The following is a 19,513-nucleotide window of genomic DNA, read 5'->3' as shown; positions in this document are numbered from 1 at the left end:
AAGTGAGATTTAACCCAACAATATATTGTATGGGTCAAAATTATTGATTTTTCTTTTATGCCAAAAATCATTAGGATAGATAGATAGATAGATAGATAGATAGATAGATAGATAGATAGATAGATAGATAGATAGATAGATAGATAGATAGATAGATAGATAGATAGATAGATAGATAGATAGATAGATAGATGGATAGATGATAGACAGAACGACAGATAGATAGATAGATAGATAGATAGATAGATAGATAGATAGATAGATAGATAGATAGATAGATAGATAGATAGATAGATAGATAGATAGATAGATAGATAGATAGATAGATAGATAGATAGATAGATAGATAGATAGATAGATAGATAGTTAGTCCACCCTCCTCCCCAACACTGACATACACTTCCTGACCAGTTTGTCAAGTCGGTTCCCCTCCCTGGCTGTCATACAGTCCATAACGCGTTGTTCCCATAACAGAGAAATGTAAAGTGCTGTTTCTCTGGCTTTTTTCAAGGCTCATAAAAATTGTGGCTTATCTTGACAAGCAGTCCAATGGTATAATTCTAACAAAATCTAAACTTTAATCATATTTAGCTGTAGAAATTTGATGTGCCTTTACGCGTACACTTCCATGCAGATGAATGTTGAATGAGCAGTTATTTCAGAGCAGGATCGCCCAGTGTAAAGCCAAACGTGATTGGTTGAAGCGATAACGTGCAACGATTGGCCAGCTCGATGTGGCCGTTATCTGATTGGCTTGAGTACACGGTACACAGCGTTTCAAAATCCACAAATGCACAGGAACCGATTCACAAATGTGTGCAGCGATTTACAAATGCACAGAAAGCAGTTCACAAATAAATGCCAGGCAGAGTTGTGTTTGTAAAAGTATAAAACATTTGTAAATATTTTATTTATTTGCAAATCTCATTTTATTTATTTGTGAATTTAAAAAAAAATTGTGAATCTCTTTACATTTATTTGTGAATATGAATCTATTTATTTGGAATATTGCAACAATAATAACCCTATATTTTATCACTGTAAATCAAATCCCAAACAAGTTCTACTGTTTGAGCTACATCAACAAAGCTTATATTCCTTATATTTTGAATGTCCTGATCACTTTAAAAAACTGCGTTGAATGTCTAAATCCCTGGTTTAAGTACATGGTTCTGCACAGGGCAGGAACTAGAGCAGAACAAGGAAAAGGAGATGTTGTCATGGGAGGCTTTCATGAAGGACAACTATCTGGCATCTACACGTCAGGAGAAGAGCCAGACCGTGGAGCATCGTATCCAGGACACCGCAGAGAAGTAACTCAGAGAAGCACAAGACATGAAACAGAACAGCTCATATGTGACCCTGGATACAAAACCAGTCACAAGTCGCACGGGTATATTTGTGGCAATAGCCAACAATATATTGTATGGGTCAAAATTATAGTTCTTTCTTTTATGCCAAAAATCATTAGATAGATAGATAGATAGATAGATAGATAGATAGATAGATAGATAGATAGATAGATAGATAGATAGATAGATAGATAGATAGATAGATAGATAGATAGATAGATAGATAGATAGATAGATAGATAGATAGATAGATAGATAGATAGATAGATAGATAGATAGATAGATAGATAGATAGATAGATAGATAGATAGATAGATAGATAGATAGATAGATAGATAGATAGATAGATAGATAGATAGATAGATAGATAGATAGATAGATAGATAGATAGATAGATAGATAGATAGATAGATAGATAGATAGTCCACCCTCCTCCCCAACACTGACATACACTTCCTGACCAGTTTGTCAAGTCGGTTCCCCTCCCTGGCTGTCATACAGTTGACTGATCAAAAAGGTACAGCATCTCATTACAGACCTGGAAGGATTTTAGTTTCCTGAGAAAAAAGAGTCTGCTCTGACCTTTCCTGTATGCTGCATTTACATGTACTGACCAGTCCAGTGTATGGTCCAGGTGGACTCCCAGATATTTGTAAGTCTGGACCACCTCAATGCCCTCCCCCTCAATTACCACAGGTAGATGATGTGACTTACGCCTCCCAAAGTCCACTATCTCCTTGGTTTCGGATGAAAGGGGATAGCACAGTTCCCTGGCGGGATCCAATGCTTGTTTTCACAGTATCTGAGACAGTGTTCCCCAATCTGACGTACTGTGGCTGCTCTGTCAGGTAACTGATGATCCACTCGATGAAAGTATTAAGTAAAGATCATGTTCCATGAAGATATTTAGTAAATTTCCTACAGAAAATATATAAAACATGTATTTTTGTGAGTGAATGCAGCACAATCGTGAACATAAATGCACAACCTTAAAAGAGATTTTCTTATTTTTTTGTTTTTTTTTGGCACCCTCAGATTCCAGATTTTCAAATAGTTAGTATGTTATGGTTTTGTGGTCCAGGGTCACATATGTTTGAGTACAGAATTTGATTTGAGGAAACTATGAATAAACATTTGAGTAAGGTCCTTGCACACTGAGTCCGAAATTTTCGTATGCGTTTTTTCGTATTCGGTGGCTCTGAATTGTCAAAACACCATTCCAACAGCTTGTTACGGATGCAAAAAACGCAGAAAATCTAACCCGTTTCAAATTTTTTATGACGGACGAAAGTTTCGGAGGCAGTGTGCAAGCGTGATTGACATAACGTGAGGTCGTATTTATTGTTTAACGTGTGAAAATTTCAGATGCGAATTTCACACTCAGTGTACAAGGATAATTCCGGTATTTAACACCTTGAGTCTATATTGTAGTTTGTTTTGGATGAACAAGAGTGGTGGACAACATTTTTTTGACAATGGTTCCTCTCTCGAGTTTTTCACTATAAAAGAATTGGCCATGGACCCATTTAACATTGGAGTCAATGGCCATGTCCGAAAATGTCATTAAAACAACCTTTAACATTAGTTTTCAAAACTGTGGAACTCACCGAGTGATTAGTGATGTTAGTTGATGTTCCAGAAACAAAAAGTGTTGCGAAATACAGTTTCTGTCGTGTTTTATTCGTCATTTTGTAAAATCCCATTGAATTCTGTTGAAGGACTGAGTGCTCGTTAATATAAATGCGCTACCGGAAACAGAAAGTGGGCTGTTTACATTTGGTCGATGTAGTCTTTTTGCCCGCTTCCGTTTCTCATAAGGCTAGCGAGCAGAGCAACTGTGCTCCGGGAGAGTAAGCCAAATAAACAAACAAAACCTTGAAAATATTGAAAGACGTGACCACTGACCAGTGCAATATGAAGTTGAACTCGACTGTGACCGTGAGTGTCCCGCGAGACATAAACATCGGTTATCGCCATCAAGTGGTCGGGAGTGTGCTAACGCTTCAGATTCAAATATTGAGCGGAAGTTACACGGTTGTGAAGTGTCTGAAAAAATAGTTCCACTATAGCAAAATAAACGGATTGGAATCATATATTGCGACGATATATTGTTTATAATCATCAACGAACACCACTAACCACTCGGTGAGTTTAACAGTTTTGTAAACGAACATTATTGGCTGTTTTAATGACATTTTCGGACATGCCCATTGACTCCAATGTTAAATGGGTCCATGGCCAATTCTATTATAGTCAAAAACTCGAGAGAGGAACCATTGTCAAAAAAATGTTGTCCGCCACTCTTGTTCATCCAAAACAAACTACAATATAGACTCAAGGTGTTAAATACCGGAATTATCCTTTAAGGATGGGCAGAGTAATGGTCTGAAAATGTAGGTGGAGGGGCTTAATATATTATTCATGAGCTTAAAATTCTTAAAGTCATGAATATTAATTATGTGACATGATGTTCCAACTGATTTGTTAAAAGGCAGAGATGGATTAAGTACACAACATGTTGAATAAAAATGATTCTGGTATTTTCTAACTCAAGAATAAATGTAAGAATATTTTTTATTACAAACAACATTTTTTTAAGAATGATTTTATATTTATTTTCTTAAGATTGTTCTAATGGCAAAACTTAATGGGGCTATATGTAAGAATTTTCATTTATTAATTGCTATTTTATTCCCAATGAGTGAACAGCTTGTAACTAACATGAAGAAAGAAAAAAAAATTCCCGACTTCCTAGGTTATCCATGAAAGTCTGTAGACTGATATTTATGTAAAGGTATGGTTTCACCGGGAAAATCTAAATATGACGTTTACGCCTGAGAGCCACTCTACCATTCAATGACGCAGGAAATCAACACTTATACAATGTTCAGGAGAATGCCGAAAGAATCATTCTTTATTGTAAAGGGATTGATTCAAACTATAGTCTCACATAGCCAGATCTATATAGTCTATAGTCTTAAATATACTTTATAATCAAACTATAATAACAGTGTAATTTTAATGAGCTCATCTGTCGACATGATGCCTGTGAATCTCAGATCTGCTGCAAACATCCACATCTCTATGATCAGATGCTTTCTGAACTGCTGTTTCTCACCGCTGTCATTTTTATTGTGTGTTTATTTTGTTATTGAAAGAAAAGCGTGCAGCAAATATTTACATATTAATTTAAACACTGTAATGACGCCGTCTAGATGTTCGTTTACAGTAACAGTATTTCCAACTTCTCTTTACTTCTAAGCAAAGAAAGAAAAAGATCTTCACCGTGAGTATATCAGTGCATCGAATCACTTTCAGTCTCTTGTACGTTACGAGCAATAATCTGCAGTTCACTTAACAGCCACCGGGTTGAGGATGCGCAACAGGAACGAGTGCAATTGACAATGAAAGACGAGGAGACTTGCTCTGTTTCTCCTCACGTTGTGTTTCCTGACATCTGGCATGATTTAAATGTCGAAATACTATTGGGTAAATTGGAACGTGCAAGATCACTCAAAAACAGACATTTCAACACAGAACGCACATTTCAAAGTAAAATAACTGGCTCTAGTATCGCTTTTCAGAGAAACGAGTATGTGAGCTTAGCATGTTTCCTAAATATCTGCAAACATATGATGGTATTTTTATGCTTTAGTAGAGTGAAAAAGTTACATACAGCACCTTTAACCTTCATATGAGTGTGAACTTATGAAGCCATAAGCTTAAATTCGCAGTAAAAAAGGTTAGGCACTGATTCTGGAGCACTTTTAGAAGTTTGTTGCAAATCTTTTTGAGAGGTTAACATTACATTTGAACAGTTTTACTTCGCTTGGCCACAGTGTGAAGAAAACACTTTGTTAACAGCAATGGAAAATTAGCCAAAATTGTAAGACCCAAAAACATACAACCAGTTATCTTACTATGGGGTCTGGGGCCGAATTCACAAAAATCTTCATAAGAAAGAAGTTAATACATTGAAGGACATCTTATTTTTTCTTAGGAAGAAAAAGACTTTGACAAGAACCACCATACTGTACATCCAGAAACACCAAAGAGTTGCTGATCAACTTCAGACAACTGGTGATCATCCCTAGTAATAGTAATTATGTGTAACATAGTTAGGGTTATGTTGTAATGCTTAATATTTGAAACAACCCAATAAATGAATCAAAATTCGCACTTGTCGAGATTTAAGACAAGTTGGTGGTTACTGTAAGAGCTTATTATGATTTTTAAGAACATTATTTTCAGGATACAAATTCTTGTAGCGTCAGAATTGTAGAATTCAGAAACCCTTGTTATAAGCGACACCGGTGGCTGTTAAGTGAACTGCAGATTATTGCTCGTAACGTACAAGAGACTAAAAGAAAGTGATTCGATGCACCGATATACTCACGATGAAGATCTTTTTCTTTCTTTGCTTAGAAGTAAAAAGAAGTTGGAAATACTGTTACTGTAAACGAACATCTAGACGGCGTCATTATAGTGTTTAAATGAATATGTAAATATTTGCTGCACGCTTTTCTTTCAACAAAAAAACAACAAAAACAACAGCGGTGAGAAACAGCAGTTCAGAAAGCATCTGATCATAGAGATGTGGATATTTGCAGCAGATCTGAGATTCACAGGCATCATGTCGACAGATGAGCTCATTAAAATTACACTGTTATTAGGCCTATAGTTTGATTATAAAGTATATTTAAGACTATAGACTATATAGATATCAAAATCAACTGCTGGCGGTAGATCCTTTTCCTATTTAGCACCAAAACTTTGGAACAATCTTCCTAACATTGTCCGGGAAGCAGACACACTCTGTCAGTTCAAATCTAGACTAAAAACACGTCTCTTTGACCTAGCATTCACATAATGCATTATAGACTTCTATAACTCAATGTTAGGCTACATAGTTTAGATCAGCCGGAACCGGGAACACTTCCCATGAATCCTGATGTACTTGGTACATCATAAGAAGGATGGCGTCTACGCTAATATTAGTCTCTCTGTTTATCCCTAGGTTTACCGCTGTCCGCCGCATCCAGATCTGTTGAAGGACCAGCGCTAGGACACGACGACAACGCAGTCCTGAAGTGTCACTAGTCTCTCCCCTGTGAAGGCCTCCTCCCCTTTACCTCTATACAGATAAAACGTTGTCGGGATAAATCCGGTTCGCGTAGCTACGCAGACGCGACAAAATTTCTGAATTATAATTTTTTTAAGGCCTAACAAGTAGTTTGTTAAGGGTTGATTTGTGAAGGACTACACGCCTGCACACATATATATATTCAAACGCACATTCACATTTATATTTATGCATTTGGCAGACGCTTTTGTCCAGAGCGACTTACATTGCATTTCAGGGTGCACATCTGTATTCTTGTCGGTTCTTGCTTTCCCTGGGAGTCGAGCCCATGACCTTGGCGTTGCGGGCGCCGACGCTCTACTGTTTGAGCTACAGGAAAGCTTACCTATCGACCGAACATGTGATGCGCGTCGTCTACGTTTTCCCGGGTTTGCGTTTTTGAGGTTTGCGCAGAGAAAACGGATAAACGTTTGCACCTTAAAGCCTATTTCAGGGAGTGCGTTCTCGAGACACCAGGCACTTTTTTGTGTGGATGGGCGGCCGGAGCGCGTTGGGGGTTTTCTGTTGGAGCGGTTTCGTGTTGGCGGCCCCTGAGTTAATGACTAATGATCTTCGCAACTTCACTGCTACGCTAATTTCTATTATCACTGTAAAGCTGCTTTGAAACAATCCATACTGTTAAAAGCGCTATATAAATGAAGGTGACTTGACTTGATAGATCTGGCTATGTGAGACTATAGTTTGTTGAATCAATCCCTTTACAATAAAGAATGATTATTTCGGCATTATCCTGAACATTGTACAAGTGTTAATTTCCTGTGTCATTGAACGGAAGAAAGGCTCTGAAGCTGTAAACGTCACATTGAGTCTGAGGCGATATTTTGAATGTGGACTGCAGTACCTATTTCGACCACTAGCTGTCCTTCTTACAGACTGCACCTTTAAACCTCTGTTTTCCTCTCAGGGTCGGAGCGATGTCAGAACTTCTGGAGCGGGAGCAGGAGATGGTTTCGGCCAAGATGGCAAAACGAGAGCAGGTGTCGTTCTGCCACAAACACTCACAAATAACCCATACATAGTGTTTTACAGTCCGTTTGTTCTGTTCATTATTTCAGGCAGCATGTCAAAGCAAATGTGAGTGTCAGATGGTGAATCTCTTGTCTTCTGGCAGGTCTCAGAGTGTGCCAAAGCTTTACGATGGATTATAGATGAGCTGAAATCTCAGGGATGCAAATCCAAAATGCAGCCTCCTCTAATGAGTAAGCAGTGTTTTTAAAATCAGCTTTTTATAAGTTCGTTAAAGTATTAGAGACACAAATCACATTTTTTGGTAATGAGATCTTAGATGCACTACTGTTTGAAATAAGATTTTTTTAATGTCTTTATGCTCCTCAAGGCTGCATTTATTTGATCAAGAATACAGTAAAAACTGTAATATTGTGAATTTTCAGCATCATTACTCCAGTCTTCAGTGTCACATGATCCTTCAGAAATCAGTATAATATGATTATTTGCCGATTAAGAAACATTTATGATTATTATCAATGTTGTGCTGCTTCATATTTTTGCAGAAACCATTATATTATTTTTTAGGATTCTTAAAAAAAACTATTAAAAACAGAGCATTTATTTGAAATTGACTATTTTGTAACATTATAAATGTATTTACTGTCACTTTTGATCAATTTAATACAGTATTAATTTATGTTAGATTAATATTGTATGTTAGATAAACTTGTATCAGGCAGAAAAATAACAAGCACTGGTCATTTGCTGATTTTAAGACATTCAGGTCTTGTTTTTATTTGTGGAAAGTGTCTAAAAGCATGATGTTCAGCAAAGGACATAAGCTGCTTCCCAGCTAACAAAACATGTTCTAACAACATTTAGTTAAAATTCACATCAAGTTATGAAAAGGTCATTTCTGAATGTTCTCTGAACGCTCAACACATTTTTTCTTACATTCCATTTTATCATTCCATTTTATCAATTTTATCATTCTTCAAACATTATGGGAACATTACTTTTGAAAATGTTCTCTGAACATTAGTAATACAGTATTTAAATCATGTTAGAGGAACATCCAACTAAAACATTTCAGAAAATGAATGATGCATAATGTTTTTATGCTAACTTTAGAGAACATTATTAAAGACCAGATAACTTTGAACAAACATTCTATTAACTTTACTGGAAGTTATTGTTCATAACTTTGAGAATGACCTTGCCAGAACATTAGCTAAAGTTCTGATAATTTTCCAGACGATGAAGAATCTAGTGGACAGGAGACAGAAGACAAACCGGCCCGTCGCACATCAGCTTCAAAATCCCGAAAGTAACATAGAACGCTTTCCTGTGCCTGAGGAGAAGGTGTCCTGGGAGGTGCCTGATATGAATTATACCACATATGTGACCCTGGATCACAAAACCATTCGCAAGGGTCACATTTTTTTAAATTGAGATTTATACATCACATGAAAGCTTCCCATTGATGTATGGTTTGTTAGGATAGAACAATATTTGGCTGAGACACAACTATTAGAATATCTGGAATCTGAGGGAGCAAAAAAATCTAAACATTGAGAAAATCTCCTTTAAAGTTGTGCATTTATGTTCACGATTGTGCTGCATTCACTCACAAAAATACATGTTTTATATATTTACGGTAGGAAATTTACTAAATATCTTCATGGAACATGATCTTTACTTAATATCCTAATGTTCTCACACGAGAGTTCTCTCGTACTGCGTCGAAGACGCTGCGGGAAAGATTATTTCTCGAGATATTGAAGCCTAAAAATTAATCCTTAATTTTGTAATAATGTAAAACGCTTTGCAGCAGCATACAGCCTTAGGCGGAACAGTTTGCGCGCCCATTGGCTGCTCTGCGGCAAAAGCAGCAGCCTATGCGAGGCCTCCATGACGCTTGACCCAATGAGGACGCCTCCCGCCCTCTACGTCACGTCCCGCCAGAATAGGCGTGGCCTAGGCTTATAAACAAGCGAACACAGCTGCATACCTCTGATTTTCTTCACTTCAGCGAAGCTCCCGCATCACTGGATCCTGATAGGAAGCCGCCACAGCCATCGAGAAGCATCACTGCAGGACGTGCCTTCTCTACTAAAGCCGCTGGTCGACATCTCGCCGCCTTCAGCTGCCGTTCCCTGCATCGCTATCCGGCGGGGAAATATATCCTTTTATACTGTGTGTGTTTTGTGTGTGTGTTCGCCGCTGCGTCACTCATTTTTTCCCCACACTAAAAGAGCCGAGCGTCTTTTTAAAGATGCCTCGCAACTGTGGCTCGTGTAGAGCCCCACTCAGCGACGGGGACCATTACGTGATATGTGTTTCCTGCCTGGGTGAGGACCATGCAGCTGTAGCTCTCGCCGATGGCGGCTGCCATCACTGTGAGACAATGCCTATGGTGACTCTGCGGACTCGCCTGGCTTCGTTCGCTGAAGCTGCACTTCCGCCCGCTGCAGTGCCGCGCCGTAAAGCGCCGTGCTCAGGGGAGCCCGGAACCTCCCTCCACCGCGAGGAGCTCGCCGCTGCCGCCACAAGCTCCTCCGCCCACTTCGCTGGACTCTCTGACCGACGGACAACGTCCGCTGTCTGCCGCCGCATCTGTTATGGACGATGAGGGTGAAGCCGCGTCTGTGGAGGACGACTGCTTAACCGGCTGGATGGCTGTTTTCTGCCTGGAGACCGCGCTTCGCCGTTCTCACGACTCGCGCCCTTCCTGAGCTTCATGAAGAAATCGCGAAGTCCTGGAAAGAGCGTCCCTTTTTCAGCCAGGGTGCGTACCTCTACCTCTGCAGGATTCTCCATAGTGGACGGTGCTAGAGACAGAGAACACCAGTCCCTCCGGTGGAATATGGCCATGAGACACTTTCTGCCCAAGCGCTCAGGTCGACAGGTCGCCTTAAACAGCCGCCTGCCTGCACTCAGCAGCGAGAGGCCCTCCACCGCGCTCTCGCTCAGCTGGATGCCGCCCTCCACCGCGTGGGTGTCGGCCAAAGATTGCAATCAAGCCCGAGGCTTCCAGGCCTTCCTAGCCCCCTAGGAAAGCGACGGTGTTCAAGTCCCGCTGCGGCCGAATTTCCACCGAAAATTTTTAGCTCGTGCAGTTCCAACACATGCGACTGTACCAGTATATTCTGCAGTCAACAAACCGGCATTACGGCCCGTTTGCCTGCACACAAACACCGTTTTTACGGAAACCCAGGCAAATCCGAAAAGAGTGTATTTTCTGGTGTCCCGGCCGATGGTGTAATGTGTGTAACTGTAATGCCCACAACTCAGTGCCCATTCGTACACACAAGCACAGCCCTACACAATACAGGGTTTGCACACACTGTACCAGCGTATTCTGCAGTCAACAAACCGGCATCACGGCCCGTTTGCCTGCACACAAACGCCGTTTCTACGGAAACCCAGGTAAATCCGAAAAGAGTGTATTTTCTGGTGTCCCGGCCACGGCCGATGGTGTAACGTGTGTAACTGTAATGCCCACAACTCAGTGCCCATACGTACACACAAGCACAGCCCTACACAATACAGGGCTTGCACACATAAAATCGACTCATGTCGATTGTGCATCACACGTAGTGAGCATGCCCGCTATTCAGTGCCCACAATCACTACACGCTGCATGTCCCACGGTTTCTGTAAAAACGAAACCAATGCACGGTCAGTCAGTTCTAATAGACAGTACTCCCAGTGCTATAAATGTACCCGCTTTCACGCACCCACATTTGCCCCGCATTTTTTCTGATTTGCTCTCAGCTGAGAGAGCTGAGCGCGCGCGGGCTGCCCGCTCGATTAAGCACGCCCCCCGCCTCAAATGCTGCAAGCACGGCGTCCATGTTACATCACACGGTTGCTCTCGTGTCGCCGCCATTTCGCGACCAGAGCCGAGATCACAGGCGATTCTTGAGATTCGCCTTCGAGGGCCAGGCATATAAGTACACAGTCCTCCCGTTCGGCCTGTCTCTAGCACCTCGTACATTTACAGTGTGCATGGACGCAGCGCAGTGTGCAACCCCTGAGACTCCAGGGCGTGCGAATTCTGAATTATTTGGACGATTGGCTGATTCTAGCCCGTACAGCACAGGACCCTATTACTCGAACACCTCGAGGTTTTGGGTCTCAGAGTCAACTGGGCAAAGAGTTCACTGTCTCCCAGTCAGAGGATGTCTTTTCTGGGCACAGATCTGGACTCACTGTCTATGACAGCACAGCTGTCATCACAGCGCAGACTGTGTATTCTGCGCACAATAAAAACCTTCCGCAACTGTTCTATAGTTCTGCTCAGGAGGTTTCAGAGGATGCTGGGCCTCATGGCCTCAGCATCGTCAGTACTACGGTTGGGCCTGCTGCGCATGCGCCCGCTACAGTTCTGGCTGAAAGCGCGAGTGCCGCGCCGAGCATGGGTCTCCGGTCTTTGTCGCCTCAAGGTCAATCAGGAATGCGTGTCAGCCCTGATGCCATGGAGTGCGACAGACTGGTACCAGTCAGGTGTAAGCCTGGGGACTTCCTCGAGCGTGAAGGTGGTGTCTACGGACGCATCCACTTCAGGCTGGGGAGCGTTGCTCGAGGGCAGACCGTTCTTTGGCTAGTGGTCAGAACGTGAAAGGCTCCCACACATAAACTACCTGGAAATGTTGGCAGTGGACTATGCGCTGAGGCGTTTTTGTCCCCGGATAAAAGGCCATCATGTCCTGGTCCGGTCGGACAACATGTCAGTGGTGGCCTTCATAAATCACCAGGGTGGTGTCAGATCCCGAAACCTGTACAGGTTTACGGAACGCCTCCTGGTTTTGGCCCAGCACAACCTGCGTTCACTGAGAGCAGTGCACGTGCCAGGGCACCTGAATATTGACCCAGACAAACTCTCAAGGAACAATGTTCCGACGGGAGAGTGGTCTCTACACCCACAGACAGTGCAGCTGCTGTGGAGGACATTCGGCAGAGCAAAAGTAGACCTGTTTGCATCTCAGGAAAACGCTCATTGTCTGAAATTTTTCTCCAAGAGCGAGAACGCGCTGGCCCACGTCTGGCCCCGCTGCCTGCTCTATGCTTTTCCTACTGTCTCACTTCTACCTCAGGTATTGGAGCGAATCAGGAAAAGCGGATGCTCAGTGCTACTCGTAGCTCCGTTCTAGACAAACCAAGCATGGTTTCCAGTACTGATGCAGCTGACGAGCACTGCTCCATGGCCGATACCAGTGAGGAGGGACCTCCTCTCTCAGGCCAGGGGCTCGATTTTGCATCCTCGCCCAGAGCTTTGGTCCCTACATGTGTGGGCCGTCAACGGGTACCCGCTAACCTCCCAAAGGGAGTGTTAGACACGATCGAGCAGGCTAGAGCTCCGTCCACTAGACGGCTCTATTCCTCTAAATGGTCTGTGTTCTCTAGTTGGTGCTCAGCCCAGGGTATATCACCCCTGCAGTGCAGGGAAGCGGAGGTTCTCTTCTTCCTACAGGAGCTGCTGGATAAGGGTAGGACCTCATCCACGCTCAAAGTATACGTGGCGGCTATAGCAGCGTTCGTCAATCCGACGCTTGGCCGGTCACTTGGTAGGAACGACCTGGTTGTTCGTTTCCTTAAAGGAGCTAGGAGACTGTACCCTCCCAGACCTCCTTCAGTCCCCGTCTGGGACCTTTCTACGGTACTGGATGCCATGAAGGGTGCCCCGTTTGAGCCTGTGCACTCAGTTGACATGAAGCACCTGTCTTTCAAGACTGCGTTCCTTCTGGCTCTCGCTTCAGTGAAGCTCGTGGGGGATTTACAAGCGCTCTCGGTGAGAGTACTAAGTCCGAGACATGGGTATGTGCCTAAGTCCCTCAACACACCTTTCAAGGCTCAGGTTATCTCCCTGTCGGCTCTGCCGACCTCTGAAGGAAGGGATGACGTTAGCTTTCTTTGCCCGGTTAGGGCGTTAAGAGCTTACGTGTCCCGCTCCGCTGTTTTTAGACAGACGGAGCAGCTCTTCGTTTCGTTCAGCGGACGTTCCAAAGGACGAGCTGCGTCGAAACAGAGCCTGTCCAGATGGGTAGTGGATGCCATTGCGCTAGCCAACGCATCAAAAGGACTGCAATGTCCTTTGGGCATCAGAGCACATTCTACGAGGGGCATGGCCTCCTCGTAGGCTTGGTCTAGTGGAATCTCGTTGCAAGATATCTGTATGGAGGCAGGCTGGGCCTCCCCATCTACATTTATAAGGTTTTATAACCTAGAGGTTCCCGCCCTACAGGCCGGACTGCTCTCGGTCTAAGACACAATATGGTGTTTTCTGCCCCGTTTATTACGGCCCAGATTGCCAATATGTTTTAAACATCACTCACTGACTGTTATGTCCTATGAGCGTAATGACCCACCATATATATTATATACATTATACATATATATGCTGAATATGCCCTTCGGGGCACTTATTATAAAGGATTGATGCTATTCTAGCCTCTCTTGCCTGAAACTCTGTGTGAGTTTTTCTGACAAGTGTGTGTGCCCCGGGCGCGCGCGCCTTTGGGTGTCTGGTGTCAGGATCTCAGCATGTACGGCGTTTTACACTGGGTTCCCGCAGTGTCTTCGACGCAGTACGAGAGAACTCTCGTAAGAGAACGTTCTCGTTACTAACGTAACCTCGGTTCTCTCTAGAAGAGGAACGAGTACTGCGTCTCTGTGCCGTGCCTGCATCCAGCTCTGGTTCGCTTCGGCAATGAAAATCAGAGGTATGCAGCCGTGTTTGCTTATTTATAAGCCTAGGCCACGCCTATTCTGGCGGGACGTGACGTAAAGGGCGGGAGGTGTCCTCATTGGGTCAAGCGTCATGGAGGCCTCGCATAGGCAGCTGTTCCACCTAAGGCTGTATGCTGCTGCAAAGCGTTTTACATTATTACAAAATTAAGGCGAGACACTACAGGTGAATAGGGAAATATTTGTAACTAGCAGATATCACCATGAAACTTTCCCAGTTGATTACCTACATTAAGATGAGAAAAAAATGTATTACAAGTTTTCTGTAATTTATTGTTTAAATATACAAATTAGGCATTATCTAATTAAATATGCGCAAATTTGCCTATATTTTAAAAAACTAAATCTCAGAATTGGATAAAGCCAGGTTTAAAATTATTTTTTCATTGTGTTCACATATTAGATGGGAAAAAAATTACAGAGGGATTTATGGATATCTACTTTTGTTATCCTGTAAAACAGAATATACTGTCAATAGCCTTAAAAAATGTATTTTCGCCATGTTTTTTGGAATAAAATGTTATATAAATCAGGCTAGGAATAATATATTTACAAATCCCTCTGTAATTGTCTTCATAATATAACTAGGTACAAGACTGGAAAGTTTGGTGTGTATAGGTGCTACTGAAGAGGAGATTTCGGACTTGGAGTATGAGAGAAAAGTCATTTTGAGAAAAAGGCATTTAAAGATTTGTAATGTAAAAAATCATACTTTTTTAGTGGAAACAACTATTTACTGACACAATATCTTATCAAATCATTAGCAACAACAATACAAACGACCTAAATCACATCAAAACTTATAAACACAGCATTTATGGCCTTCAACTGAGCAGAAAAACTGTCAAAAACACACATCTGAGTGTCAGAGCGCGTCACGTGATGCATCTGAACGAATCAGGTTGTCAGAAATTGACATCAGCCAATGAAATTTCGCTTTTAGGGTTAAAGGAGAACTCCAGCGCAAAATGAACCTTTGGTCTAATTACACATTGTTACCTAGTCAACCGTTATCTGAGATTTGTTTTCATGATTATCGAATGTAAATAGTTTTATCTCTAAAAACAGTTTAGCCTATAACGCTAGTATAACGCTAGTATCACGCTAGTATATGGGGCATGGAGTAATGACAAATAAAAATCGCTTGTTAATACCACTAACAAAGCTCAAAATAGCCCCACACTAACACGCCAGCATAATGAGGGTCCCTACATGCAAACCGAAGCATTGAGAACTGTGTAAGTGTCCAGACAGTTTAATAAGAAGATATTTTATACATACAGTCAACTTCACGTATATAAGCAGAATCCATCTTTGAAAAACAGACTCTATCAATCGATCTAGGAACCACCGATCCAAATGCGCTGGACCATATGAGATTCTACACAGTTCAGCGCATTTGGATCGGCGGTTCGTAGTTCGACTGATAGAGTCTGTTTTTCAAAGATGGATTCTGCTTATATACGTGAAGTTGACTGTATGTATAAAATATCTTCTTATTAAACTGTCTGGACACTTACACAGTTCTCAATGCTTCGGTTTGCATGTAGGGACCCTCATTATGCTGGCGTGTTAGTGTGGGGCTATTTTGAGCTTTGTTAGTGGTATTAACAAGCGATTTTTATTTGTCATTACTCCATGCCCCATATACTAGCGTGATACTAGCGTTATACTAGCGTTATAGGCTAAACTGTTTTTAGAGATAAAACTATTTACATTCGATAATCATGAAAACAAATCTCAGATAACGGTTGACTAGGTAACAATGTGTAATTAGACCAAAGGTTCATTTTGCACCGGAGTTCTCCTTTAAATGCCCATTTTACTTTCACGATTGGTAACTGATTAAAAGGAAATTACCATATTTGGACCCGACAGCATTCCACAGAAGAGAGAGAGCTTTCCAGACATGTGCGTGATTAAAGGAAGAACACAGAGATCGCGGAGCAGCGCGTTGATTTAGAACGGCAACTTTTGTTGAATTTCAGAGAAATCTACTGACGCAAATAGACAAAGTGTAGTAAAATAAAGACCTAAATGTGTATTTTGGACTTTTTTTCAGCACAAGTCTGAAAGAAAACATGTTATTGAAGACAAATAGCCCAAAATCTCAAAATTGACCAGTGAAAAAAAAACGATGTTTTTGCCTGCCGTGTCTCGCCTTAAGGATACATTTTTAGGCTTCAATATCTCGAGAAATAATCTTTCCCGCAGCGTCTTCGACGCAGTACTCGTTCCTCTTCTAGAGAGAACCGAGGTTACGTTAGTAACCGAGAACGATTTTTGGCATAAAAGAAAAATGGATAATTTTGACCCATACAATGTATAGTTGGCTATTGCCACAGATATACCCGTGCGACTCCAGACTGGGTTTGTGATCCAGGGTCACATATTAAGCTTGTGATATTCAAATGATGTGGATTTGAAAACGGATGGATTGTGAGGTAATAATTGTTTATTTCTCAGCCGGCAAGGATTCAGTGAAGCGATTGATGCCCATGAGTTTGTGTTGATGTTTTTAGTTCTAATATTGCCACCAACAGCCAGCCTAAGTTTTTGACGGACATGATAGCGTGCATGATGGGTGAACTTTGTTTGATTTTGGGGTAATTTTAAAATGTGCCGGAGACGTTCTAAATTAAGTCTACATTTTGTGGCTTCAAAAAATGACATGTTACTGACATGAGACATGTAAAAAATGTTACGTTCTGTTGTTGCAAATTCGTTGACCTTTGAAATTTTATTTCTTTTTTCACCAGGAAAGAAAAGTTTTTCAGGCACAAAGTAGTTTTTATTGTCTCTTATCACAAAAACCTTTTCTTGATTTTAAATTCCCCCTGTAGTCAATCATTTTATCCCTTAAAACTCATCTTTGATCACCAAATTGACACATTTAAATGTTTTTTTCCTAGAAAAAAAAACAGCGATTTCAAACCGTGTTTTTGAGACTGTCTTTGGTTCACTGCAGTTTTAAGCAGAAAATACTCAGCAATGCTGTCGACTTATGAATTTACACATGGTGTGTCTTAAAGCAGATTAAAAACACCACATAGACATATAAACAACATAATATAAGTGGCTTTTATTGTGCATTAGTGGCAGTATTTCGGCTCTCGTTGGGTTTACCGAGCGATTCAAGCTGTCTGTGTTTTTGCTGCAGGTTGAGAGCTCGGCGTCGTCTCATCAGCCGTTCTAGTGGCGGGAAGTGTGTGTCCATACCAGCGAGAGGCTCTACGTGATGTGGGACAGCTTCACAACAGACCCCAAAACCTATCCATCACACACTAACCAGACCCCTAAACCTACCCTTTACACTCACTCACACACACACTAACCAGACCCTTAAACCTATCCATCACACACACACACACACACACACACACACACACACACTAACCAGACCCCTAAACCTACCCATCACACACACACACACTAACCGACCCCTAAACCTACCCATCACACATACACACACTAACCGACCCTTAAACCTACCCCCCCCCCCCCCCCCCCTACACACACACACACACACACACACACACACAAGTCAAGTCATTTTCATTTATATAGCGCTTTTAACAATGTAGATTGTTTCAAAGCTGCTTTACAGAGATAAACGTATAATTTAAGGTAACAGATTGTTTTGGCTTTATAGCGGTTCTTGAATAATGTTACTTTCCAGCTAAAGTTGATTGATTCACTTCCGTCGAAAGGATAATTTGTTATTAAATTAGGGGCCGCTAAGACGACACCGTTCTCTCTACACAGACTTTAAACGCGAACCTGTGAGAAACACTGATGGCGCTCACGTCCGCATCAAGAATTAATTCTATAGTTATGTGCGTTTGAATACATGTGCGCATGTTTGTAATTCTCTACAAACCAAGCCTTAACAAACTACTTGTCCTGCCTATAAATTTGATACAGAATTTTATTTTATTTAAATAAAATGCAATAAACACACACAAACCAGACCCCTAAACCTACCCATCTCTCTCACACACGCACATAGCACACACACACACACTAACCAGACCCCTAATCCTACCCATCACACACACACGCACTAACCACACCCCTAAACCTACCCCTCTCACACACACACACTAACCAGACCCCTAATCCTACCCATCACACACACATGCACTAACCACACCCCTAAACCTACCCATCACACACACACGCACTAACCACACCCCTAAACCTACCCATCACACACACACGCACTAACCACACCCCTAAACCTACCCCTCTCACACACACACACTAACCAGACCCCTAATCCTACCCATCACACACACACACACTAACCAGACCCCTAAACCTACCCCTCTCACACACACACACTAACCAGACCCCTAAACCTACCCCTCTCACACACACACACTAACCAGACCCCTAAACCTACCCCTCTCACACACACACACTAACCAGACCCCTAAACCTACCCCTCTCACACACACACACTAACCAGACCCCTAATCCTACCCATCACACACACACACACTAACCAGACCCCTAAACCTACCCCTCTCACACACACACACTAACCAGACCCCTAAACCTACCCCTCTCACACACACACACTAACCAGACCCCTAATCCTACCCATCACACACACACACACTAACCAGACCCCTAATCCTACCCATCACACACACACGCACTAACCACACCCCTAAACCTACCCCTCTCACACACACACACTAACCAGACCCCTAATCCTACCCATCACACACACATGCACTAACCACACCCCTAAACCTACCCATCACACACACACGCACTAACCACACCCCTAAACCTACCCATCACACACACACGCACTAACCACACCCCTAAACCTACCCCTCTCACACACACACACTAACCAGACCCCTAAACCTACCCATCACACACACACACACTAACCGACCCTTAAACCTACCCCTCACACACACACACACACACACACACACACTAACCAGACCCCTAAACCTACCCATCACACACACACACACACACTAACTGACCCCTAAACCTACCCATCACACACACCTTTCTGCATTTTTACATTTTCAAAAAAACTCATTCTGTTTGATTTATAAGCTTGTGTACCTCAATTTAGGCCCACTGTGACACGAGTCCCCATGAGTGTGTGTGCATTCAGGTTTAAGTCCCCACCAGGATAGAAAAACATGTTCACTCACTCACTCACTCACTCACTCACTCACTCACACACATGCTACACCAAAAATGATGAGCGCAAACACACTGTGCACTCCTACGTGTCTTTTAAAGCTGTCATTTATGTGCCAATAACACCACCAAACAGAACTGCATG

The 19,513-nt window shown here is 42.2% G+C and overlaps 1 protein-coding gene across 1 annotated transcript in view; it reads left to right on the top strand.

Annotated features, from left to right (window-relative positions):
- Positions 1–17,401, top strand: part of LOC307001236 (transient receptor potential cation channel subfamily M member 2-like) — a 132,195-nt gene extending 114,794 nt beyond the window's left edge. Inside the window, exons 24-28 of the mRNA XM_079617459.1 lie at positions 1,181–1,313; positions 7,400–7,472; positions 7,607–7,694; positions 8,698–8,817; positions 17,354–17,401. Of these exons, the coding sequence (XP_079473585.1) occupies positions 1,181–1,313; positions 7,400–7,472; positions 7,607–7,694; positions 8,698–8,774 (371 nt within the window). The 3' untranslated portion in view covers positions 8,775–8,817; positions 17,354–17,401. The remainder of the gene's footprint in view (positions 1–1,180; positions 1,314–7,399; positions 7,473–7,606; positions 7,695–8,697; positions 8,818–17,353) is intronic.
- Positions 17,402–19,513: the final 2,112 nt, after the last annotated feature.

This window comes from Phoxinus phoxinus, assembly GCF_949152265.1.
Source record: "Phoxinus phoxinus genome assembly, chromosome: 7".
Taxonomy (NCBI): Eukaryota; Metazoa; Chordata; class Actinopteri; order Cypriniformes; family Leuciscidae; genus Phoxinus; species Phoxinus phoxinus.
This window is presented reverse-complemented; position numbering and strand designations above follow the sequence as displayed.